Source organism: Talaromyces rugulosus, chromosome II, assembly GCF_013368755.1.
Source record: "Talaromyces rugulosus chromosome II, complete sequence".
NCBI classification, from domain to species: Eukaryota; Fungi; Ascomycota; class Eurotiomycetes; order Eurotiales; family Trichocomaceae; genus Talaromyces; species Talaromyces rugulosus.
This window is the reverse complement of record NC_049562.1, coordinates 2,226,291-2,250,850: the sequence shown is the minus strand read 5'-3', so window position 1 is coordinate 2,250,850 and position 24,560 is coordinate 2,226,291. Positions and strand designations below refer to the sequence as shown.

The 24,560-nt window shown below is 48.0% G+C and overlaps 9 protein-coding genes across 9 annotated transcripts; 6 read left to right on the top strand and 3 right to left on the bottom strand.

The window, feature by feature from the left end:
* Nucleotides 1–911: 911 nt before the first annotated feature.
* TRUGW13939_03260 (uncharacterized protein) lies at nucleotides 912–1,898 on the top strand (the record flags this gene model as incomplete). Its single annotated transcript, XM_035486445.1, has 4 exons — nucleotides 912–1,013; nucleotides 1,063–1,290; nucleotides 1,344–1,689; nucleotides 1,765–1,898. 4 exons carry the CDS (start codon nucleotides 912–914, stop codon nucleotides 1,896–1,898), a joined length of 810 nt encoding a protein of 269 aa, XP_035342338.1.
* Nucleotides 1,899–2,333: 435 nt separating this feature from the next.
* On the top strand, nucleotides 2,334–3,507 carry TRUGW13939_03259 (uncharacterized protein; the record flags this gene model as incomplete). The annotated part of the gene is made up of 5 exons (XM_035486444.1): nucleotides 2,334–2,610; nucleotides 2,670–2,930; nucleotides 3,002–3,131; nucleotides 3,193–3,361; nucleotides 3,433–3,507. 5 exons carry the CDS (start codon nucleotides 2,334–2,336, stop codon nucleotides 3,505–3,507), a joined length of 912 nt encoding a protein of 303 aa, XP_035342337.1.
* Nucleotides 3,508–3,968: 461 nt separating this feature from the next.
* Nucleotides 3,969–5,381, top strand: TRUGW13939_03258 (uncharacterized protein; the record flags this gene model as incomplete). Its single annotated transcript, XM_035486443.1, has 1 exon — nucleotides 3,969–5,381. One exon carries the CDS (start codon nucleotides 3,969–3,971, stop codon nucleotides 5,379–5,381), a length of 1,413 nt encoding a protein of 470 aa, XP_035342336.1.
* Nucleotides 5,382–10,238: 4,857 nt separating this feature from the next.
* Nucleotides 10,239–12,583, bottom strand: TRUGW13939_03257 (uncharacterized protein; the record flags this gene model as incomplete). The annotated part of the gene is made up of 3 exons (XM_035486442.1): nucleotides 10,239–12,149; nucleotides 12,212–12,466; nucleotides 12,530–12,583. The coding sequence occupies 3 exons, from the start codon at nucleotides 12,581–12,583 to the stop codon at nucleotides 10,239–10,241; spliced, it is 2,220 nt and encodes a 739-aa protein (XP_035342335.1).
* A 397-nt stretch (nucleotides 12,584–12,980) lies between these two features.
* On the top strand, nucleotides 12,981–13,750 carry TRUGW13939_03256 (uncharacterized protein; the record flags this gene model as incomplete). Its single annotated transcript, XM_035486441.1, has 3 exons — nucleotides 12,981–13,024; nucleotides 13,109–13,472; nucleotides 13,532–13,750. 3 exons carry the CDS (start codon nucleotides 12,981–12,983, stop codon nucleotides 13,748–13,750), a joined length of 627 nt encoding a protein of 208 aa, XP_035342334.1.
* Nucleotides 13,751–13,940: 190 nt separating this feature from the next.
* TRUGW13939_03255 (uncharacterized protein) lies at nucleotides 13,941–17,269 on the bottom strand (the record flags this gene model as incomplete). Its single annotated transcript, XM_035486440.1, has 6 exons — nucleotides 13,941–14,355; nucleotides 14,549–14,660; nucleotides 14,725–14,984; nucleotides 15,144–15,256; nucleotides 15,318–16,973; nucleotides 17,045–17,269. The coding sequence occupies 6 exons, from the start codon at nucleotides 17,267–17,269 to the stop codon at nucleotides 13,941–13,943; spliced, it is 2,781 nt and encodes a 926-aa protein (XP_035342333.1).
* Nucleotides 17,270–17,647: 378 nt separating this feature from the next.
* Nucleotides 17,648–19,154, top strand: TRUGW13939_03254 (uncharacterized protein; the record flags this gene model as incomplete). The annotated part of the gene is made up of 4 exons (XM_035486439.1): nucleotides 17,648–18,023; nucleotides 18,098–18,322; nucleotides 18,384–18,677; nucleotides 18,745–19,154. The coding sequence occupies 4 exons, from the start codon at nucleotides 17,648–17,650 to the stop codon at nucleotides 19,152–19,154; spliced, it is 1,305 nt and encodes a 434-aa protein (XP_035342332.1).
* Nucleotides 19,155–19,392: 238 nt separating this feature from the next.
* On the bottom strand, nucleotides 19,393–19,723 carry TRUGW13939_03253 (uncharacterized protein; the record flags this gene model as incomplete). The annotated part of the gene is made up of 3 exons (XM_035486438.1): nucleotides 19,393–19,452; nucleotides 19,511–19,588; nucleotides 19,646–19,723. 3 exons carry the CDS (start codon nucleotides 19,721–19,723, stop codon nucleotides 19,393–19,395), a joined length of 216 nt encoding a protein of 71 aa, XP_035342331.1.
* Nucleotides 19,724–20,987: 1,264 nt separating this feature from the next.
* TRUGW13939_03252 (uncharacterized protein) lies at nucleotides 20,988–23,945 on the top strand (the record flags this gene model as incomplete). The annotated part of the gene is made up of 1 exon (XM_035486437.1): nucleotides 20,988–23,945. One exon carries the CDS (start codon nucleotides 20,988–20,990, stop codon nucleotides 23,943–23,945), a length of 2,958 nt encoding a protein of 985 aa, XP_035342330.1.
* Nucleotides 23,946–24,560: the final 615 nt, after the last annotated feature.

The window sequence follows — 24,560 nt, the reverse complement described above, 5'->3', positions numbered from 1 at the left end:
CCCGGTACATTTATTTCCAGAGTCCACTCAAATTTCCTAAACAGGTAGTTATTTACGGTCACTCAGAAGTTGAATTTTTTGTGTTTGTACGACTGGTAGCTATTTTGGGCAGTATATTTTCTGTGTATAAATATAAAAAACCTCTAGAAATTGAATATTCATAAACCGAAAGATGATTATCCGCTACTAAAATAGTGGAGAGCTGACGGCCCTGGCAACCCTTACTACTACATAGGTATATAAGAGAGTGGTAGAGAGAATTCACAATCCTCAATATTCTAGTCTTCTTTTGGAACAACGGGCTGGCGAACAAATACATGTACTCCTGTAAACCACGTCGTGACACCCATTACTCTATTGGAAAGCCCAACATACTTTTATTAGATCCAATCTCCACGTTTACGATATCCAAGACAGAGGAAACGATAAGTTACAGGTTTCTGAGTAAGATGCAAACAAACCTCAAGAAAAGCGCTTTCTCCCGCAGTAAGCTTTACCTTGATTGCTTCAACGACCGGAAAGCCTCGGAAATTTATCCTAATGGTCTATATAGTACACACTACATATGCAAGTGGCTGACACCAATTCCCAAGCTAGTGACCAATTAAATACTAAATGCTGACTTTTGCATTTGTGGGGGACCTATTCTTGGAACGTATGGCAAAGGTTCTACATGTAGTGGAGATAAGAGCAAACCCCCATATCCCCGATATCTACAATCGACATTTGAAGCACGTTCACAAAATACAAAAACATATTCTTTGAATAAATTCAATGTGTGGTTAAATTAATATATTGTGGAGACCGGCACTGGGCCTAATGATGAGAATTATAAATAGCTGACACATACTTCTTCTCTGCGTTTCCAGACCAACGCATCACACTATTTCCAACTTCTTAATTCTCACAGGATGGTGAATGTTGCAGTCGCGGGTGGTACAGGTGGCGTAGGAAGAGCCATTGTAGAGGTACTTCTTACCTCAGGTCATGAGGCATTTATTTTCTCTCGCAGAGTATGACCTGAGATTTCACTCAGAAGCAATAAATTGACCACCAGCATAGCAGCCTGCACAAGTTGCTAATACTATCGCCGTCGATTATAATGACATTGAACAGCTCAATTCAGCGCTTCAGAACAATCAGATACATACCGTCATATCTGCATTTGCAGTCAAGGGCGATTCGCTTTCAGTTTCTCAAATGAACCTGATCAAAGCTGCCGCCAAATCAAATACAACGAAGCGATTTATCCCGTCGGGAGTGGATTTTCTATTCCTTATCCTTCAAGGGGTGTGATTTCGAGAAGATTGGCGACTCATTACTACATATCTAACGTCTCTCAGTGCTCTCAATGTTCTTCCACAACTCGAAGACTACTTCCAGGCAATGGAAGAGCTTCGAAATATGGCCTTGAATGGACCGTGTTTCACACCGGCATCTTTCTAGACTACTTTGGCGGGTCTTCCTTGAAATCATATTTGCAGCCGAACGTATTTGTGGTTGATATTCAGAACAAAGTCGCTGGTATTCCAGGAGATGGTGATGCACTTGTTACTTTCACCTACACATTTGACCTGGTCAGGTTTGTGGTAGCATCACTGGATCTGGAGAAGTGGGATGAAGAGAGTCGTGTCGTGGGAGATGAGATGAGCTGGAATGACTTTGTAGGACTTGCTGAGGAAACTCGGGGTGAGTGAATTTCTACCGCTGTATAAGAGCAGATATTTTCTTTCTCTAATTACGAGGCAACTAATACCGATACAGGCTCCAAGTTCGAGGTACACTACGATAGTGTGGACAAGCTCAAGCGCTTCGAGATCACCGAGTTACCAGGTCATATGCCATTATATGATAATTTCCCCAGAAAGAACTTCCCAGTGGTTCATGTCAATTTTTGAACTCTTCACCATTGATAGGACCTCGCATATTCCGAGAACTGGGTCTCTTAATGAACGTTTTCCTCACATCCAGCCTCTCAAGATCAGGCAAATGTTCGACCGTTACTGGAAGCACGAATAGAGTGAGCATTTGCTGCTGTCGATAATTAAGAGGTATTTGTTACGAACATTATTATCACAAAACTAGATATATAACTCTTTAAGGGAATAGTTCAATTGATTGAATATTTATAAACCAAAAAACGATTATCTGCGTTGGCCAGCGCCCTATATCAACATTTCACCGCGATATCGGTTAACGCCCCGATTGGTCATACATGCGGGGTTGATGCTTATTTAAGGTCAATTGATTCATAAAGAATATTTCTCTTCTACAAAAAATTATTTCAAGAAACTTACTCGGATTGCTAACGAGCGTAAATATTCCACTTGATCATGTCTTCAACCATCACCGAAACTGCGACTCCAGTCGTCACAGTGGCAGACGACCAGGTAAGTAACCTGCCCTCGTTTACACGCGCAGAAGACGATGCCTCGTATCAGGCTGTTGCTCGTGGAAACCGGGCAGGGACACTGAAACTGCGCGGGATCCCTGTGCACAAAGACGTGTATGCGCAGAGACTGTGGATGAAACAGCATATGGCGGCGGCTTTTCGCTTCTTCGGAAAACAGGGATATGGGGAAGGGGCTTCTGGCCATATCTCGATGAGAGGTACATATTTATATATTACAATCCTGGTCATGTGGAGTATGTTTAGTAACACCTACTAGATCCTATCCTCAAAGATCATTTCTGGATCAACCCGCTCGCAAAGCACTTTTCGCTTATCAAAGCATCGGATCTGGTCTTGGTTGACGACGAGGGTTTTGTATGCGAGGGTGGAAACCAGGCTGTGATCAACGAGGCAGGTTTCATGATTCACTCCGAAATCCACAAGGCTCGCCCCGATGTGGTGGCTGCTGCTCACACCCATGGAATTTACGGCAAGACGTGGAGTGCGTTCGGAAAGCCTGTAGAGATGCTCACTCAAGGTGCGTGCGATGCGGGCAGCATGCCCTAAATGTATACCTTGTCGACAAAGCACTGGTTAATCCAATAATAGATGCCTGCAATCTGCACGGAAAAGTGAGTGTTTACGAGGAACACGGCGGTATTGCACTCGCCCAGGAAGAAGGACAGGCCATTGCCAAGGCTTTGGGAGACAACATGGCTTGTATTCTGCAAAACCACGGGTATGATCAGGATAATCTTTTAAAAAAACGAAGTTCACGACTAATTATTGCTTAACTGCAGGCTGTTGACTGTTGGCAGCACTGTCGACGAGGCAGCTTTTCTCTTCTTTAGCCTAGATCAAGCATGCCATTCCCAACTTTTGGCCGAAGCAGCTGCAGCAAATGGCGTCCCCAAGAGGATTATTCCTGACAACATTGCTCAATACACGGCGAAAACAGCCCAGAATGCGGTAAGATTGAAAAGAAGAAGAAGAAAAAGAAGATAGAATGAATGGCTGCTAATACTGTCGACGGTTACCAGAATAATCTATACATGGAATTCCAGCCCGAATTTGAGCTTATTGTCGAAGAAACCAATGGCAGAGTATTGGAGTAGGGTAGCTTTATGTATGAACATTTTAGTCCGAATAAATCCATCCACGAATTTGAATGATATAGGAAGAAAGTAAGCGTAAGAATATAGTTGAACAGGAGGAAAAGCCGGAGGAGTTATTATGTAATCGCCTATTGGGGCTAGCGCGGGCCGTTGCCCAATCCACGTTGCGAGAGCGATCGATGCATCGATTAATCCAGTTTCATGATTTCATGATTTCAATGCGCTGAAGAATAACGACCTACACTTTGCGCTGCAATCCAACATTCCACTATTTGTGAGATTTTTAACGAACTACAAGTTGATGCCTTCATACTGTATGGTTCACTGAACTGTATTTGGACCCGGTAACGCATCAATTGAAGATTATTCCGGAACGAAGTGAACAAATTATACATAGATCGATGATCAATCGATATACCTGATCTATTGGTGTTTCACTCCCTGTCTAAAGCCTCGTCAACATGGCGGAAGATGAGCCTTCATACATTGACTATGACACCTTCCTCGCCCCGGACTTTGATGCCGCCTCCTTCGCCAATACGTTGGTGACGAGCACGAATAATATAAATGACACCCAACTCGACCTGTCAACACCTCTCTCGCGGGTCTTGTTTGACTTGCAAGAAATTGACACTCACATTCACAATCTCACCACCAAATCGGCCCTGCCGCTTCTGGCATACACGCAAGACCAAACCCAGGCGAGCCAACGTATTCTCACAGAAGTCGAAGACCAGGTCTCGTCTCTGACCGACGGGTATGCACGCTTAGAAAAAGAGGTTGGCCAAAAATGGGCAAATGCAGAAGAAGCGAGGATAGCCTCGGAGAACTCGTGGGCTACTTTACGCCTGGCTCGGGCTGTCGGGCGGTGCATCACGCTGGGCAGGCAGCTTGAGGGACAGATTGCTGAGGTCACTGGTCGAGGTAGCGGAAAGGATGACCATCGAGCGATGGTACGTGCAGCCAACACGATAGTCATGCTACGACAGATGTTTGCGGCGACGGGTGAGGGAGAAGAGGCCCAGGGATTAGATCGGGTGAAGGTCATTCGGACTCTTCGAAGCGATCTCATCATCCCCTCGGAAACCACCACCAAAGCCAGAGCGCAACAAGTTGTCAACAGGTTCTCCATGTCGTCGTTGCTTTCGGCAAGCAGTAGAACAAACGGCGCACAGTCTCCTCCGCCGGCCGCCTCTACATATGCTCAAACCGAAGAAACCAAGTCAAGGTTGTCGTCGGCAATCACGACTCTATACTTGCTTTCACCGACCCCAAAGACTGGCACCGTAGCAGTAGATTTCGAGCCGGACCTTCTCATTTCAACTCTACAGGGATACATTCACAACGCGTTGACCGCATCCTTATCCTCCATCGTGCGGGCACTTTCCATGTTGCCCTCTCTCGATCGCGCTCTTCTTGAAGTGTCGAATCGGTGCCAAGATCTAGCTGCGTTAGAAACCCTTCTCGCCAGCTTCAAGCGTCCGAGCCACCCACTGCTATCATCGAGCACAAACAGAAGCGCGAAGGAGACGGGTGATGACGGTGACGGCGACGACGACAGCAAAAACAACCTTCTTCAGCCTCTACTCCATGCTTTAGACACGTCATCTCTGCCATCATACTACTGGCGATCATTAGCCTCCTCGCTGCCAGCCCGTGTCCAAGAGATTGTCAACCGCGGGGGCGTGTCAGCTCGAACACTGCGATCGAACCGTGATCGACTGCGAACAGATCTACGAGACTGCGTCCTTCGTGGTTCTCAACTGCCATCGAACCTGGGAAAAGGTCGCGCTGGGGGTGCGGTTATGAGGGGCAACTGGGAGCGCGAGGCTGCCGTGATGGTTAGCTCTGTTGTTAATGCGTTGGGACGGTAGAATTGTCATAAAATCAAACAAATGTCAATATACAAAATATATTGTATAGTTGTAGTCATTTTCCTTTTCTTTTCTGCTACGATATAGCTTGTCACTAGTTCCAAGGCCACAGACGAATCGAAAGCTCGCAGAAGTGAGCAACGAACTGAAAAGCCGTTTAAACTCTAAGAATTCCATTTTACCGGAAGTCACATATATTGACGAGTTGAAATAACATTCAAATAGTTGAACTAGCAACCGCAAATACCTGACATATAAAAAACATATATAGACCTTCACCGTCCATGGATTGAAGTTGTTCCAGGCGTTATTCGTGCATCTCTACATGCAACATGCGTTTTCGTGGTCACCGATATATTATCATGAAAGCCAAAATGTATGCTAACACACATCCTCCAGGAGGGCTCCCTTCTATCTGAGGCTATTCAAATAACCAAATATGTTTTTCGTCGCCTTGTCATATAGATATGAACAGTCGATAATATTAACAGAGAGACATGGGCCGAAGCTGGTGCGTCCAACTCAAGATCATATGCACGGTATGCAATTCGAATAGTAGTGGAGATCCCTGCATCCTTTGAATGACATGGATTAGACAGGACAAAGGAATTGAGATTTAGACATGGTGCGATCGAAAGTCACGGAGTCTTCTCTGAACACAACATCAAAGTCCCGGCGCCCAGGAACACCCCAAAGCTAATGCAGTATGCTTAAGATACAAAGGAAACTCTCAAACAGAAGTAAGGATTAACTCATCAGCGATTCGCGCTTGTAACTTTGTGGTTTCCTGATACGATCGATTTATCGACCAAAATTCTTCCTCCATTTCAGACGATGGGGCTGGTTTTCTCTCGATGACGTAGATCTCAAGCACAGTACAATACGATGTTCTTGTTTCTGGTCCCTCCGTGTGAGTCCAGATATTGCCTGTTGCTCGTTCGTTTGAGTCAAGGGCGATTTCATGAGCACAAAGGTCAAGATGTAGCGAGCTCTGATGAGAATAAGGTCGAAATTAAAATACTGGGACTTGTCGACAGACCTTGTAGCGCCTCTCCGTTGTATACCTTGTTGAAGGAAATAATCATCTTGTCATTATCCTTCCTCCGAATGATAGGGTCATGTTTGAACGCAATTCCTGGGTAGTCCACTGTTATTGTTTTACAAATCAGTTCCTGATAGACGGCCAAAAGCGACCATTCTGTTGCCACTTACATTTCCCAACCCTTACGTTGAAGTCTTTTTATAGCTTTCGTCTATATCCGTTGTTGTATTTGTCATGAAGTTTCCCGTGTCACTGCGTTGAGATGTCCCGTAGATAGACTCTTCCACCCGCGTCCGTTCCTAGGATTTGGGGCATACATGTACGATCTTCTGGCTTCCCAAATATAGCCAGGGACCACGTTGAATCAGCAATTGTGAACGTGTAAGGATTATCAGAGCGAAGTCCCAGTGGCCGAGCCTCTGATCACTTTTCGTCTGATATCAAGTTTGGAATCCATTTTTGAAGATGAAACATGAAATCTTCGTGGATATCGAACAAATCATCAGGATCAAAGTCAGTATAAAAGCCGGTTCAATATCTGCAGATAAAACGGTCAAAGAATATGCATTTATTCTCTTGTGTGTGCCTTCTTCAGCATTTCGAACCGTTCTTCATAGCGAAGTTTGTCGGCAAAAATGATGTTTAAAATTTTCGGATACTCCATTAGATTGCATCCGAGCTTCTTATTGACACCAACAGTAATATCTGTTATCAAGGTCAGATCATCGTTCACTTGGCGCGAGGAGGGATTGAAACCTTGGAAACATATTTCTTATCGACACACTTGAGCCGTGAGTGGTTGAGAATGGAGTTCACCCTGCTCTGGCTACGATGGATCCAGATGTCAATGATGTCTTTCCAAGGAGCAGGAAGTTAGGCAATGCGATGAAGTCACAGTCAATACATCAGCTGATCGCTGAGGACAGACCCCAGTCCAGATAGTGTCGGTTCAAGATGGCCCAAAAAGCCAACACTCCACACGGAGTACCTTGATAATTCATTGTTAAAGTTTTCTGGAACTCCTTATAATAGTCACCTTCACCCTGAATATTAGCCGCTTTATCAAAAATGATAATAAATAACGGTCCTGTAATTCTATGTCCGCTGTGGATCTGTTTTGGACATTCAAGGTCGAATTTGATATCCGCACTCACATAAGTGAGCCATCAATCCAGTCATTTCTGAGAGAAATTCCCTATCGACGCAAGCTATGTATCCTATTTATCGGTGGAATCTGCAAGTAACCTGGGAAACCCCTCCAGTTTCTGGCCGGATTTCGGTTCTGGAAGGACCATACGCAGAAGCGAAATACGTTTGTCTGAGGGTAGGTCAATTGCCCATGGTAGGAAATCTTCTCACTCCCTCACACTGAATTCAGAATTGGCAGGATTCTAGCGATGTCATCCACGGTGAGATCTATTGCATAATTCGTCGTGGCGTCCACAGGTGAACCTGGCTCTCCTTCTGTTGGCCCACAGGTAATGAGCCACGTCTAAATTATTGTCAGTCAGATACTCAAGCTAAGAAGTAGAAAAATATATTTTCCAGAACAGGGAAAGAAGGTTATCATTCACAAGACTTACCAACTCATATCTTGCACCACCGTAGAGTTTTGGTTGACTCTGCCCTAAAGGGCCTCTATCATCTCGTCAATATCGCTAAAAGAACTCTAGCATTAGCACTCATCATCAGCAACAACAAACGCTTGAAAACCAACTCTTTCTTGCTGAACGGGTGGATTTCGAACTTGTATCCTGCCGATATATCTATCCTGGGTCTCTTTCTAAGCGATCCAAATGCGTTCACACCTTTTGTGGAAATCAGCTTCTTCATAAGGGATAAAGTACTGCAGGTTTGTAGGTAAAAAGTCCAACCCGGATTATTTGTTATGTCATAGTATTGATGTCACAACCGTTCTGAGCTGATAGTTATTTCCAGCAAGAAAAGACTGCGCAATATCAGGCTGAGAAATATATCAAATGGTGTTTGTCTTCGACCTTCCCGCAACGCGAATTTTCCGTTCACGATCAGGATGCTGTGCACAGATTGTTTGCTTGTAGACGCCTATCAGTGGAATATGGGTCTTGATATGATTGCAAGGCATGTAGACATGTAGAATGTTCCGATGTGGTTCGTGCATGATCTCTAACATGTACTAACTACAAGCAGGACGACTATGAAGAAGTTAATATGTATTCACCACGAGAACGGCCCATGATAGGAAAGAACATACCACATAACGTGACTTTTTCCGTCATAGCTCAGCTATGTATCCACAGCCTGCTGTATTATTGTTGTTCGTCTGAATATTAGCCATCCCCCGACTCCTTTACTGGGTGCTGTGCATTGCTGGCTGCCAGTTGTTCGTTCTCCATTTCCGGTACCTCTCTGGAAATACCATCGGGGAGCGCCATCGTGACCCCTCTGCTCGATGGCCCTGGTAGGAAGGGAAAAGCAGAAACTCATGGTAAAGTTCCTTTCCTCGCCGACAAGCCGTCTGGTCACCGTAGATCCTAGGCCTTCACTGAAGTAGACTTCAGGCGTGACCGCAGTTATTTCTTAGACTGTGCGGTCGTGAGTGACAAAAGCCCCATCAATATACCCTTGTAACGGAACTGCGGAGAACCTCATCGGTTTCAACGCCCGTACTGTCGAGTCAAGCTCGCCACTATCAAGATGTTCGGTTTCGGTGAATTGGCTGCCGTCCGGATCCTCGTGCGTTTCATCAGTTTGAAGACTTGTGTGTCCATAAAGGGGCCTCCACTTTCAAATAAGGCCACAAAATGGATGAAAATAAAAGAGAAGAAACGGATATCTAGAGCCAATGTCTGACCCGTGAGTAACAGTTTCTTCCTTTTTCAAAATTCGGGTCATTGTTCCATGGTTGGAAGCTAAAGGCTCGGTTGTCTCTCTGGGGCCTTCTTTTTTTTTTTTGATAGTGATGCAGAATTTCGATTCCTCAAGGCGAAATTCAAAGGTGTGAGAAAAGAAAATAGTAATAACAAAGAAAAATTTCTTGATCAGTGCTTGATATATACATTTTTGTCTATATCGGCAACATGGTCTATGGTATACGGAGGAAGAACTCCAGCAGACGTCGAGCGAGGGCATTAATAAACACGAAAACCGCCCCACGAGAAGAGTCACAGGACGTGGAAAAAAATAAAAAGGAAAGAAAAGAAACAAAAAGAATTTCAAAGAGAGTCCGAGTCCAAAAATCCAAAGGAAGACCCCTGTATGCGCAGACGCACGGCGTGCAAACGGAACACCGGGGAATCAGGGCCGGGCAATAGTCAAGTTATCGGTGCATTGAATAGGGAAATGGAGAAGCCTGGACAGGGCAAGAAAAGCTCCGATGCTGGGTGGATTACTTGAGAATTCTAAATCTTTTTTCTTTTCTTTTCTTTTCTTTTTTTGCGTTGGCGGTATGCGTTTGGGTAGATTTTCGGAGCTGAAGGTTAGGGTTAGCTGTCGGTGAGAAAGATGATGTCCGGACCGGAAGAGGTTGCATTAATATTTCTTTGTGTGTGCCGGTCTAAATGGATACCGGTCAGATATGAAATCTCGTCAACATGATGGGCGGTGATCTAGATCATCAAATGATGCTTCCAGATTAGGACTATTGCAGATATCCATGTAGATTTGCTCATGGGTTGGGCTACACTTTGAACTCAGCCTGGATAGGCGACCAAGACACAGACTGGTTATGTTAGGAGCACAATCTATCTAGATACATGAAAATAGATACAATGTAGAATTTTAAGAAAAAGACTGCTAGTCTAACTTATCCAATATATGTAAGGAGAAATATACATCTACAGCACACCACCGCTCCAATCCCTTCGTAGTTTTTCATACTTTCTCAAATCCGTCACACTCGGACGAACATGCTCCTTGGCGGCCACAAAATCTTCAAGTTTGATCATGTCCCTCCTCTTGATGGCTGCATAGCCGGCTCGGCGAAGAAGACTGCCCAAGTCTGCACCGCTATAACCCTCGCAACTCACTGCCAGCGCACGCAACTCTTCCGAGGTCTCGATCGGCAGAGTCCGGATCAGAGTCTGGAGAATATCAACCCGCTCCTCGGGGCCGGGGAGGTTGACAAATAGTAGCGTCTCTAGACGGCCAGGACGTAGCATGGCGGGATCGATGATGTCTGGGCGATTCGTGGCGGCGATGATGTAAATCCCTTGTCGGGCGCTCCCCAGACCGTCGAGTTCGGTTAGAAGAGTGTTTACAACTCTGGCGGAGCTTTCCGATAACGCGTCATCACGGCGAGGAACAAGGGCATCGAGTTCGTCAAAGAATATCACACAAGGTATAGACGACCGAGCCCGGACAAAGACCTGGCGAACAGCACGTTCGGATTCACCGACGTATTTGTTCAGCAACTCGGGTCCCTTCACGCTAATAAAATTCGCGCGAGACTCATTGGCCACTGCTTTGGCCAGTAGAGTCTTACCGCATCCAGGGGGGCCCCAGAGCAGAACACCAGTGGGTGCTGTGATACCAACTTTTGCGTAGACTTCGGGATTCTTGATCGGTTCCACAATCGCTGTGACAAGTTCGTCACGGATTCCACCAAGAGCGCCAATGTCAGCCCATGTCGTGTCCGGTATCGTGGCGAAACCTTCACGTTTCGATGACGGCTGTATCTTGGGGAGTGCTGTGAAAAAGTCTGCATTGGATACCATGACAGGATTTGCTTCATCGCCAATCGGCGCCTCCTTGGCGTGTTTGATAAGTCGTCGGATTTCCTTCACTTTGAGCGTGACGTCTTCTTCTGCCTCGCCCTCGATTTCCATCTCTTCACCTGTATTTAACCGTAGGATTTCTAGATAGCGCTTGATCGCAGCCGCTCCTGCAGTAGATACCAGATCGTTCAAATCAGCACCCACAAAGCCTGCTGTGCGCTTGGCAAGTGTTTTGAAGTCGAGATCGTCTGAAAGCTGCGTTTTGCGTGTAAGCGAACGAAGAATCTGCTCGCGCACGGGCTCTGAAGGCACCGTCAAGTTGATTTCCTTGTCGAATCGGCCTCCGCGACGTAGAGCAGGGTCCAAGCTATCTGGCCTGTTCGTTGCAGCCATGACGATGACGGGCTTGCCGTCGGTTTTTTCCAATGCAAGATCGTCCATACAAGTCAAGAGCTGGGCGACAATGCGTTTTTCCATTTCTCGCTGGGCGCTTTCTCGCTTTGGAGTAATGGCGTCGATCTCATCGATGAATATCAGACATGGAGCCACCTTTTTGGCCTCGTCAAAGTGTTCGCGAAGCGCCTTTTCCGACTCACCAGACATACCCGAGACGACCGAGGGCGCAGATATTGAGATGAAGGGGACGCCCAGGTCGGCGGCAAAGGCATTCGCAAGCATGGTCTTTCCGCAACCTGGCGGACCATGCAAGAGTACACCTCGTGGAGGTTGAACCTTGGACGTTGTAAAAATCTGAGGACGTGTCATGGGGAGAATGATCAGGTCGCCCAATTCCTGTAGCACTTCGTCCATACCACCCAAGTCTGCGAGGCTGACGTGCGTCGGAGGTGACTTGTCTATGGGGTGATCGGCTTTCCGGCGTTTAGGAGCTGATTCGTTTGCATGATGACGTCTTTTATTCGCAGATGTAGCCGATTCAGATACGCCATCCTCGTTTCCTTTGCGGGCAGCAGCGGCGGGTTTCGTAGACGTTGACCAAGCGCTGACGATACTCCGGTTCAAATTATTCGATTCCTAGCAGGTCAGCATATGCCAGCATATAAACTATCAACCGAAGAAGAAGAAAATAAACATACTTGTTTTTCCTCCACTTTGTCATCCTCCAAGCCCTCAAAGTCTCCATTCACCGAGTCAGACTCGTGATCGCCAAGAATGTCGCTTTGGAAGACCTCGAGGACACGCTCAATGCTATCTTCCAGCAGTTTCTTAGGCTTGCGGTTCAAGCTTGAGTTCGACTTCTTAATCGAGTCGTAAATCGTGTAGGTAGAAAGACGAGGGCGCCCATTTTCGGCCTGCTGGTCGTCTGCGAATTTGCGCACAATCTGATAGATCTACTTGGCTGGATCAGCAATTGTCCTGAATTTAAGGTATTTTCAGCTGGAAAAAAAGCTGACCTCTTTATCCAGGCCATGGCCCAAGGTCGGCCGCCCTCTGTTCCTGGGGGGCATGCTGGGCCACAGTGTGTGCAATCACTTGCTCGAAGTTAGCTGCTTGCGTCTTCCGACTGCGGGATTCTTTTTTTTCTCTCGCTCGTCTCTTATCGGCGGATAAACAGAGCCGCCGGCCGCCACTAATTGGTCGATGTAGATAGAGCGCATGGGAAATGCCCAAGCACGCCAGTAAATTAAAATAATTTAGAATTGAAAACACACTATTATTAACATTTTGATGAGCGAGGGGTGATTTCTCGCCCATGTTGAACGAACCCCGATTGCAGGCAGCAGTTGATTGGCGGGTGCCTTCGATAGGCGTTAAGCGGGCCTCGGCGTCGCATATCGGAAGACGTCATTTCTCTTCTCTCCCAGCAACTGTTGTTTTCGATCTCAACAGGAGGATGGTGTTGTCATGGGGAACACCAACAGTTCTCACAAGATCTCTGGTCAAGACAGGTGTGTTTCACATCACTTTATGCCTTGAAAGATTCGACGTCGCCAGACGGGGCTTGATTCGCTGACAAGCTCCATAAAAAACAGAGCGATTCTAGACCTCAAGATCCAGCGCGACAAGCTACACCAATACCAAAAGCGCATCGCCGTACTCACTGATCGCGAAACCGCCGTCGCAAAGCAATGCCTCGCGCGCAATGACCGCACCCGCGCGCTGCTCGCTCTGCGTCGTAAGAAATACCAGGAATCGCTGCTGGCCAAGACAGATTCCCAGCTAGCACAGCTGGAACAGCTTGTCTCCCAGGTCGAGTTTGCGCTGGTGCAAAAGGATATTATGTATGGCCTGCAGCAAGGCACGCAGGTTTTGCAGGCTATCAATAAAGAGATGGGCGGGTTGGCCGCGGTGGAGAAGTTGATGGGTGAAAATGAAGAGGCTAGGGCGTATCAGGAGGTTTGTTTAATCCATGCCTCATTTTCCAACATTGCTGTGTGTATTAAATCATCCCACAGGAAGTTAGTCAGATGCTCGCTGGGCAAATGTCCAACGAAGACGAGGACGAAGTCGAAGACGAACTGGAAGCGCTACAACGACAAGTCGAAGGCCCTGTCGTCCTACCAAATGCTCCGGAGGCACCGCCAGTTATTTCAGAGGACGAGAAGAAACAGAGAGCAAAAGAAAGAGCGAGAGAAAGGGCAAAGGCCAGGGAAGAAACCATGGTGGCTGCATAACATTTTCCTACCCATTTACATACGCATTTTTTGGAGTCTGTTGGGCTTGCTTAGTCTACGTATAGTATAGGAAGAATCAAGCATTAGAAGACATTTGGATTCGTGAATTAAAGAGATAAAACATCTAGTTTGTCATAGACCTGCGTTAACATCAGTTACGTTTGAGAAAACCCACCCAGAATCTCGACTATCACTGCCCCGGCATGATCCTTCCACCCATTCCCTGCACGCCCGGAATAGCAACATGATCATTCGGGTTTGCTGCTGCTTCGTACATCACGTTGACAGGTTCACGGTTCAAGGCCATAAACTGGCCCTTGAAGCCAATGTACCCGACTTTGGTAATTTCCTCATCATCCCAATTATCTTCGACGAACAAGGTGATGGAGGTTGTTGTGTTCCACAGAGCTCGGTTCAACGGTATTTCAAAAACATCGGTGCCTGGAACTGGCTGCGGCACTTCGATTTTTTGAGTGGGTGTTAGTTCTGATGCGGTTGAAAAGTCCAGGTCGTCGCGGTTCTTGAACAGTTTGAGATTCTTGGGTGCGGCCGGAGTTGGAGCTGTATAGATGAGAAGGGCGTGCAATTTCACCTGTCCTGCAAAGCTGAAGGGGCCATTAGCATATTTTTAAAACACATAAATCAAACTTGAAATTGTTGCTTTATAGAAAAAGCAATCACGCGTCGGGTGGCCATCAAAACATCGCGCGTCCACATGGCGCGGGGTAAAAGTGTTATGGCGGGGTAGGCAGGCACAATATATATATTTCAACCAGATAAGAGATTGTCAAGACATACGGAATGTACATAAGAAGCTGTTCGTCGGCGTCACTCTCGAGCTCCGGGTGATCATTCAATCGTTCAGCCCATGTCTTCTGAAGGATAGCAGCCCCAGCACGAGGAACGGATTCTACAAGAGACAAAACGTGAAATCAATTGCTGCCTTGTCAAATCAGGAGATGAACACGGCATACCGTTCAGAGTATTAACAGTGTCAAATTGGATTTGCGAGTAAAGCAGCGACTGGAGAGCCGGCGTGATGTCATTAGAGTGGTCATGGCCCTCGTCGTGGCAATGGCCGCCGCCGCCTGCGCCGTGATCGTGGTGATGATGACCCGACATTGTCTTGGCCAGCGCGATGGCGAAAGAATCAAACAGAGACCATGCCTGGGAAGAAAAGAAGAGGAGGAAAATGACAAAGAGAAGAAGAAGAAGAAGAAGAACGAAAGCTTGACTTTACTCCACACACGCGGCGCGGGTGAGCTTCCTAAACGGTCACCGCACGTGCTTCCTTCTCTTCCAGGAACACCACCAGTGAACATCATATACTAACAGTTCCTTCTTAAAAATTCTCACTAACAATATCCATACAATTTAGGCCACGCGATAGTACTCTGGAGCATATTCGAGAAGCCAGCTCTTCTCGATTTTGGTGATATCACGAATGAAGACCTTGTCCCCAGTTTCTAGTATCTCGTGGAACACAACCCAATCGGCTTTGCGGTTCTAACAGACGGAAAGTTAGCATGGGCTAGTACAGAAGTTGATCAAAGGGTCCCAAACATACAAACATCAATGAACTTGGATGGGCATGCAGAGTCAAGCCTCCGCTCACAGTCTTGAAAGTTCCATCAGGCTGCATCTTTGCGACATGTGCGAAATAACCAGTGGTGAGGCATCGCCGGATCTGCTCAGGTTTGTTCGTATCGGCTTGAGAGTGTGGTTTAGATAGGCTTTCATCCACCTGCATTCCAAACCGCTCGAGGTACCGCTTCAACTGACTGCGGATGCTGACAGCGCGAGATAGAGACTTGAAGTTCAAGAGATTGTCACGACACCACTTGGACTCCTTTTTGCCCTTGGTGACAAAGGCCTGGTACACGTTCAAGTACGTCATGTGGTCGCCCTCTTCGACCGCGAACTTTCTTTTTGCACTCTCTGCTTCTCCTCTATCGCCATCATGCTGGACCCATACAGCCCCTTGTAAACTCACCATGGCGGCGATAGAGAGAATTTCGCTGAGACAGTGGAATGAAGGGGCACTAAGTAGCACCTTCGCCATCATTGGCTCCACACCGAGCTCTGCCATTCGAAAGCCGAGAGGTTTAGTGAGTTTTGCATAGTCGTCCACAGCCCCAAGAGAAAATAGTAGCTCTAGCGCACGAATCACCAATTCAGCTGGAGGGGGCGAGAGGAAATCAAATCGAATCACGTTGTCAATACCCAAAGCTTTTAACTGCATCACAACAGGGGCCAGATTAGACCTTTGAATTTCTGGTATGGTCACCTGTGGTAACGCCTCGTAGGATTGCTGGGTATATAGTCTGAAACACTTGCCAGGCTTCGTTCTTCCGGCTCGTCCGGCCCGTTGGGTAGCCGAAGCTTTGGATATAGGCGTTGCTGTCAACGTTTCCACTCCAGTCGTCGGGTTATATGCTCGGATTTTCGCAAAACCGCAGTCAATGACGTACACAATACCATCGATTGTCACAGACGCTTCGGCAATATTTGTAGAGACGATCACCTTTCTCATGTTCTCCGGGGCGGGCTCAAAGACATACATCTGCTGCTCGGTCGATAAGCCAGCATAAAGCGGCAAAGGGAGGAGACGTTTGGCCTTTGGGTTAAGCATTGCAGCCCGCTCAGAAATCATCTGGATAGCCTTTTCGATTTCGTCACGCCCGGTCAGGAAGATCAAGATATCACCGTCATCCTCCTGTGAATGAATGTCAAATACAGTCTTGATTGACCTTTCAGCATAGTCTTCTGCCGGTGTATCCAAATAGAGAATATCAACAGGATACATTCTGCCCTCAAGGCTTATAATACGACCGATATCACTTCCTGGCTCCTTGGCCTCTTCAGCACTCGGAGTCTCGTCATCAGCAAAAAATCGCAAGAACTCCTCGGCTTGTAGAGTAGCACTGCTGATTATGAGCCGGAGCTCAGGGCGCTTCTTGCGAATCTTCTTCAAAATGCCTAGCAGAATGTCGGTGCTAAGAGAGCGTTCATGTGCCTCGTCTACCATGATTACCGAGTACCGAGAGAGCAGCGGATCAACCAGAGCTTCTCGAAGGAGTAATCCATCTGTAAGAAATTTGACCCGAGTGGCCGCAGACGTTACATCTTCAAATCGAATAGAGTAGCCTACATCTTCCCCAAGCTGGCATCGCATCTCATCGGCCACTCGTCGCGCGACTGTAGTTGCTGCTACACGGCGCGGCTATTGTTGTTGATTTCGATCAGCATAGCCCGGAAAATAATACAAAGCATAGAATGTTTTTTCAAACATACCTGGGTGACGCCGATGATCTTCCCGTCGCTAGTCCATCCTGCCTGATCGAGGTATTGGGGCAACTGCGTGGTTTTCCCACTTCCAGTCTGGCCAACAACGATTGTGACTGGAAAAGTCTCAATCGTATATAGTAGACTTTCTCTATGCCGGGCGATTGGCAGCAGCGCTGCAGGCTTATACAAAGAAGGAATGAATGTTGTAGACAGGCTCAAGTCATCAGCCATTGGTGTCGATTTCAGGGAGTATGGCCCCTCGGTGCTGTAAATTTAACAGTCTAGAGCCTCTGCCAGACCATTTCAGAGCCCAGGAACCGGCATCTGTTACCAATAGTCAAACCACGTTGCAACACGACAGCGATATCAAATTGCACAAAATGGCAGGAGACTGACAGATGGCGTTACATAAGCAGTGGCGGTGTGGGGCCCTCACATGTGTGGCTGAGCGGCCTTATTGACTGATGTCAGGCTGCAGCCAAACTGTATCCTTCCTCGACAAACATTCTGCGCTTTTGCTTTTCTCCTTCAGCTTTCGATAGAACTGTCTGGTTCGCCAGAAGGCACAGTCGCAAAACAAATCTCTTTATTTGATTTCAACTATACAAAATGGCCGACAACAATCCTGTATGTTACGCGCACGCTTTTGATCTCTCGCACAGTGAACTCACCCCAAATCCCCCGCAGACCAGCACCCCGACGAAGTCCTCGACCGGGGGAAATGGCCAGAATCCAGAATCGCCCACGACAGCACGGCCATTGGACTTCGACGATGAGCCCCAAGATGCTGGCGTCTCTTCCACCCCGTCGAAGCCAGGCGCAGAGGCCGAAGCTCCCCCGCCAAAGCCGCCTCGTCCCTTGAGCCCACGACAACAGGCCGAAACTACGTTGAAAGAAGCTTTTCCGTCCCTGGATGTAGGTGTAGTCAAAGCTGTGTTAACTGCCAGCGGCTATAATGTTGAACGAGCATTCCATGCATTGCTAGGTTCGTTGTTTCCAGCACCTCTTCCCCAGCTGGTTCCGGGGCCTTTTCAGCTCACCATCAATCACCAATGCCAGGCATGACGGATCCCTCGGCCCAAGAAGAACTTCCACCGCCTCCACCAGCAAAGCCGCCAAGGCCTGCCCATGTGCCGACCACGACAACTCAGCAGCAATTACAAGAAGATGAGCGGTATGCGCGCCAGCTTGCCGAACACTATAGTGGCTCTACCCACCGCAATGATCCTTGGGGGCCGCCCTCAGGTAACTATCCGGAGGAACGAGAGCACAGCTTCTTTGACGGTATGTGACTGTGATCAGATATGGCGCTATAATTTTTCGTGTGTTGACTAGTTGGGCTCAGATGATTTGCCTGTAATCCGTGACAATATTCGCAAGGGCTTTTTAGAGACCCAGTCAAAGGTCAATTCTTGGGTACAGGGTTTCAAGAAGCGGCTCGATGGCGAAGAGGAGGACGAAAATGAGACCCGCCACTCTTCCGACGGTTATCTACACTCCTACGGAGAAACCCAGACTCATGGCCGCTCAAGGCGAAGCGGCGACTCAGCCCGCCGCAGTGGTGACCGCGAGCGATACGATGCTGATCCGCAAGTCCTTGGAGATGATTTCTCTGCGCTAGAATTAAGAGATGGTGAAGGTTCGAAATGCCCTCTATTTGAATACGTGGGTTTTTATTTCTTTCGCTGACTCGATACTCATTATAGCCCCTCCTCCAAAACCCGCCCGTCCATTGGCCAATGTGGCCCCTTTCAAGTCTTCTTCCCAAGAAAGGAGAAAGGTATCCTTCCAGGATGGACCGCCTGAAGAGATCGATAATATATATGATGCCTCGGAACCTAGTAGGCGTTCGGCCTCGACAGCAGGCAAGTCCAGTAAATGGCAACCTCTTTCTACTGTTACCCCTTCCCCGGTGGGAGAGAACGACCCTTTCAGCCTCGGCGACAGCGAAGATGAGAAAGACACCAAACCGAAAGAAGCTCCGGCAAAAGAAACTCCATCACAAGAAGCACCAGCGGACGAGGCAGACCGCGTCAAGAAAGCCACGGCGGATGCGATGGCGGAAGAGCTGGGGTCTGGTTCCAAAGCCGAGGATAACAAAGCCGGAGAAAAATGATCTTGACCTATCTGGCCTGCCTTTTCAGAGGACGCTTGTTCTTTATACAAATTGTAATTTGAGATATCCCCCTCCAAAGGACGTTTTGTGTTTATTGAGTCTCAAAATTTGAATGTGTTACGATCCTGTCGATTCGTGTGTTCCCGAGTAGTGTTAGAGCAGAGACCCGTCGAAGTTAATGAGCCTGTATTGTAGGCCTGACCGATTGAAATGCGAGTCCGTGAATCGTTGAAGCCCTTCAAGCGTCTGCGCCCGTAGCAGCAGTAGGAGCCTCTTTTCGTAGTTCTTTGATAACGGTCTATTTGAGACCACCATTAGTGACTGGAACAAAACACCATGGATAGACCAGTTCTTACAGCAAGAGCATCTGGATTGACGCCATTCTCAATGAGCGACACACATAATGACAGCTCGGTCCGGTCCAGGTGTGTGTTCTAATAGGTCTTATTAGCATCCGGATCTTTCTCAATAGTAAACAGGCCGGTATATACCAGTAAGGTAGAGATCTCATAGAGAATATCGATAACCTCGCGCGCCGCCTGGCGCTTCTCGTCTTGCTGCGACGGCATAGTTCAGAGTGTTTCTGAATACTGAATGGCAGATGTGAGTGGGTTGTTGTCAAAGTTGCTGCACCCAGCGCGTCACTGTCCCACGACGCTAATGCCCGCGCTAGTCCTGATTTCAAACTTACAATACGCGTCACGTATCCGTACGGCCTATCTTATCAGTATCTAGCACCTTCCCCAAACTCAACTCCTCGTTTCCATCCTACAACTACTCTACTTATCCTACCAAACACTTGTTTCTATCTCTTGGGAGAGGATAACCCCCTAGAGTAGAGAGTGACAGTCGCGCATTTCGCGACGTTACAGAAAGCTAGCCATAGAGGAATGTTTTAGGATCCCGGATGTCCATTCTTTGCGGCAGCATGAGGCCGCCGAGATTCTTGGGCAGACTACTACACGTGTTGAGAGGGCTGCCCTCCAATGAAGCATTCAAATAACTATCCAGCTCGGAACAAAGAAACTCAGTGCCTGGATGATCGATGTGTTGACTCTGAAGTCTGGGTCTGCTTACACCATGGTCGATGTCGAATTGCACTCCTGCGTAAGTTGAAAGTGGCCGAGCCTTGACAGCGAACAAGGCTCAGAGAAATGAAACTACAATACTTCAATACCTTCAATTCCTTTTCTAAGAGAACAAAAAAAAGGATACCGGGCTTCGACTATGATTGATAAAGCGCGTATGCCTAGCCGAGGGTGTACTTCAAAAGGAACACTCGGAAGGGCGCGCTGGAATCCGGATAGCCCTTGATATTTAATCATATTGCAACGTTCCACCCGCTGGAATTAAAGGATTGTCCCAGTCAAGGACGGCACCCTGGTTATTTTATCCTTGGAGGGGTTCCCCTTTCTCCCCCTCCCCCTTTCGCAGGAGGAGTTGGTGGTCAGCCGAGCTTGCTACGCCGGCCTATCGTGCCGTCGTGCGGAATGTCCCTTGGGACGCCATCCAAGTGCCAATCGTGAACCTGGCCTCCCTCCTACACGGCTCTTAATGGCGCTCGAACCGCACCAGCCATGTGCACGCATTTTTGACGTCAAGCATATTCCGCCATGGCTTCTCTGAACACCGGCGACGCGCCGCGCGTAGGGCGTTATCTACTCCTGTATCCCTTCACCATGAGCCTTCCGAGAGCATCTTCCTGTGGTTCCCCATCTTTCAGACTGCACGTACGTCTTCTCGACAAGGTTTCTCAAACCAGAGTTGCCCAGTTTCGTTGGCTCGACGTTTTCACCACAGTCGCTGTCTACACGAATCTTGCTGTTAACCAGAATGCGACTCGACAAGATGGTGATGGGCCTGTGTTTGGCTCTTCTGGTGGCTCTCGTCAATGCTGTCGGCGCAGTGCCTACAGCTAGCTATCCCATCAACGCTCAACTGCCGCCGGTTGCTCGTGTCGGCCAACTTTTTAGCTTTGTCTTTTCAAGTGGCACTTTCGCTGACGGTGGTGCCGGGTTGACATATTCATTATCAAATGCTCCGGAATGGCTACATGTCGATACGAAGAACTTGACCTTGTATGGCACACCGAAAACTGGGAACGCTGGGGCGGCCCAATTTCTTCTAGTTGCTACCGATCAATCGGGCTCTGCATCAATGAGCGTGACTCTTGTGGTTTCCAGCGAACCAGGTCCCCAGCCTGGAGCCCCGATTCTGGCGCAGTTGGCCAAGAGTGGTCCAACAACAAGCCCGGCGACCATTTTCATGTATCCTGGACGCCCTTTCAATATAGATTTTGATCCGGCGGAGACGTTTAAAAACACCCAACTGAATACCGTTTATTATGCAACCTCAGCCCCGTATAACGCGCCACTTCCATCGTGGATGACATTCGATCCCTCGACGCTCAAATTTGCTGGTAATAGTCCGTCGAATCCTTCGTCGATTCCTCAGTCTTTCAAATTCAATATGATAGCTTCAGACGCTGCTGGGTTTAGCGGTGCTCTAGTGTCCTTTGAAATCGTCGTCAGCCAGCACATATTGTCATTCAGAAACTCGACTGCCCAGACGCTCAATTTCACCCGCGGGCAACCCTTTAGCACTCCTCACTTCATCGCTGACTTGACACTTGATGGTCATGATGTTGTGGGAAATAATGTGTCGAACATCGAAATCGATGGATCATCTTGGCTTACCCTTGACAACGAAACTATTTCACTGAGTGGAGTGGCGCCAAAAGATGCTGGAAATCAAAACCTTACTATTACGGTGACTGATGCATACCAAGACAAGGTCAAACTAGATCTTCATCTTCAGGTATCGCAACTGTTTGCCAAGGGAGTTGAGAGCTGCAATGCGACAATTGGAGAGAAATTCTCTTACACCTTTGATAAATCGTTACTGAGCGACGATGCTGTGAAATTAAAGGTGGATTTGGGAGACGTGTCGTGGGCAAAATATGATTCTGCATCTATGACTTTATCTGGCACTGTTCCAGATGATTTGAAACCGGAGACTGTCCCTGTGAAATTAACAGCTACAGAAGGTTCGACCGTCGAGACGCGGAATTTGGACCTGACTATTTTCAAACCAGGCAAAGCCGGGGTCGTCAATGATCAAAATTCGTCTGGGTCAAATGACGCGTCAAAGAAGCGAAAGACTAAAATTATAGCCATTGCTGTCAGTGTGCCTGTTGGTGTTGCAATCATTGCAGGAATTATTCTTTTCGCATGCTGTTGCCGTCGGCGCTCGAACGCGAAGGACACACCAAAGGATATTGAGGGAGACCTTCACACACCAGACGAAAATATGGATGCTGCAAAATCCGAGAAACACTATGTCCAAACAATCACATCTGAACTACCGAGGAGACCCTCAGACTCATCGAACGATTCACTGCCCATGCAATTACCTGAGCTGAATCTGCACTTGAACAGTGTATCTTCGAAAGAAGACGAGGGCAAAGAAGAAGATCAGGTCTACAAGTCTCCTGGACGCGGCATGCAGCCTCAAAAGCCTTCTATAGAATGGGATCTGGCAACCAGAGACCAGGAGAACATCGGTCAACTACCATATATATCTCCGAAACGGAGCAAGAGTGTATCCCAAGGCTCCCCGTTATCTCATCGAAGCAACAGGAAATATTCAAAACGGGAACCGCTCAAGCCAGTTAACAATCGCACGTTCAAACGAGACTCGGTCATGTCTACAAAGTCCAAGCGGTATTCTAGACGCTCTAGTGGACTGTCAGCAGTAGCCCCTGGGCTTCCAGTTCGACTTAGCGGCGCCGGTCATGGTGCCGGTGGAATTGGTCTTCCGCGGCCAGAACTTGCGAGGGCATCTTGGCAAACGACACAGATGTCACTACAAAGCGACGATACAAGTATTGAGAACCTGTCTACGATGTTCCCCCGGCCTCCTCCGGTCCGGAAGAGGGACAGCGGTATCATGGGTCGTACTCGCGATCACTCGAGGCGAGTCAGTCTCAGAACCGGCGGCACTACTTCACCCTCACCTCCAGAGCCAGACTCCTTTGATGCTTTCATTCAAAGCCGCGCGCGAAGCCGCAATTCTGGCAACCCATTGTTTTCGTCTCGGATGGACAGCCGAGCATCTTCTGCGTACCGTACATTGGACAAAGGTCGGCGGAGTTCCAGTATCGCGGGAACAAGTGTGTCAGCTTCTAGCTTTGTGGAGGATCGGCGGCAATCCCAAGTACGGCCTGTATCTGCGATATCAGCATCTGTCTATGGTGATGACCATCGGAATTCTATAGCGCGACCCATGTCACAAATATCTGAAGGAGAGGCGTTGAACGGATTAGAGGTGGCTAGAACCAGGAACAACCCAGGACTGGTCCAGCGCTACACGGATGCTATTGCCCAACTGCCTCGGTTCTGGAGCCAGGGAAGCATGGGCAGCAGTGCCCGAAAACTGGAGTCGGGAGATTCCATGACGGGATCGGACGACTATTTCGACCTCATCGATGAGCGCGAGGATCCGGAAGGCCGCCGACAGTGGTACCGGGTGAACTCGCACGCCCAACAGCTTGCTGATGTGGAGGAAACCGAAGCAGAGCCTACGGCAGATCCCCCTCTTCCCCCTCAGACGAGAGCCAGCCGCGTACGCCGCATGAGTTTACTCCGCACTGGAGGCCAGGACAGCAGCCCGAGTAACAACCGACACTGGCGATTAGCAGACACGCAACAAGGGCGAGCCAGTATTGAAGGGAGTGACGGTCTTCATCCGACGACGAATAGCAGTTTCAGGGGTGATCTAGCCTTTGTCTGACCTCTCGCGCTGGCCGTTGAGTATTGCGATGAGCTTTGCGCTAAGTCTTGACGGGGCGGATGCTTGTGCTTATTAGCGTTCTATGGAAGCTTACTTTATTTTTGCTTTTGACAAAAGATTCAGATGTTGAAACACGCGTATACATCAGGATCGGCGTTTTATGACTGCGTGAAACCAGAAGCGAATGGTTTGTTGTTTGGTTTCTTTTTATTTGTTTCCTTTCGTTTTTTGTATATTCGCTATGATGACCCTGACATGTAAAGTCTAGAGGAAGTGAAATTTAATGCATTAATACGTACTTATTTTTGTTGTAGGGCGGTTCCTGTGACCGATAAGGCGATTGCTCGAAGTGGAAATCTGGGGAAGCGCACGGTCTGTTACGTACGTATGTTACTGTACGGTATTGGATCTTACGCATCAATGTTACAGCAGGCAGCCACAGCTGAAAACTACTATGTTATCGTACTGAAGATATCTGACTAACCAAGAGGCATTTCTTTTCTCCAGTCACGGGGTCCTCGCCTAGAATTCAGTCAAAGTTCATTATTATTGAGCTGGTGCCTGAAAAATCCCCCGAGTGACCACCAGACTAGACCAGGTTGGAATGATACACTC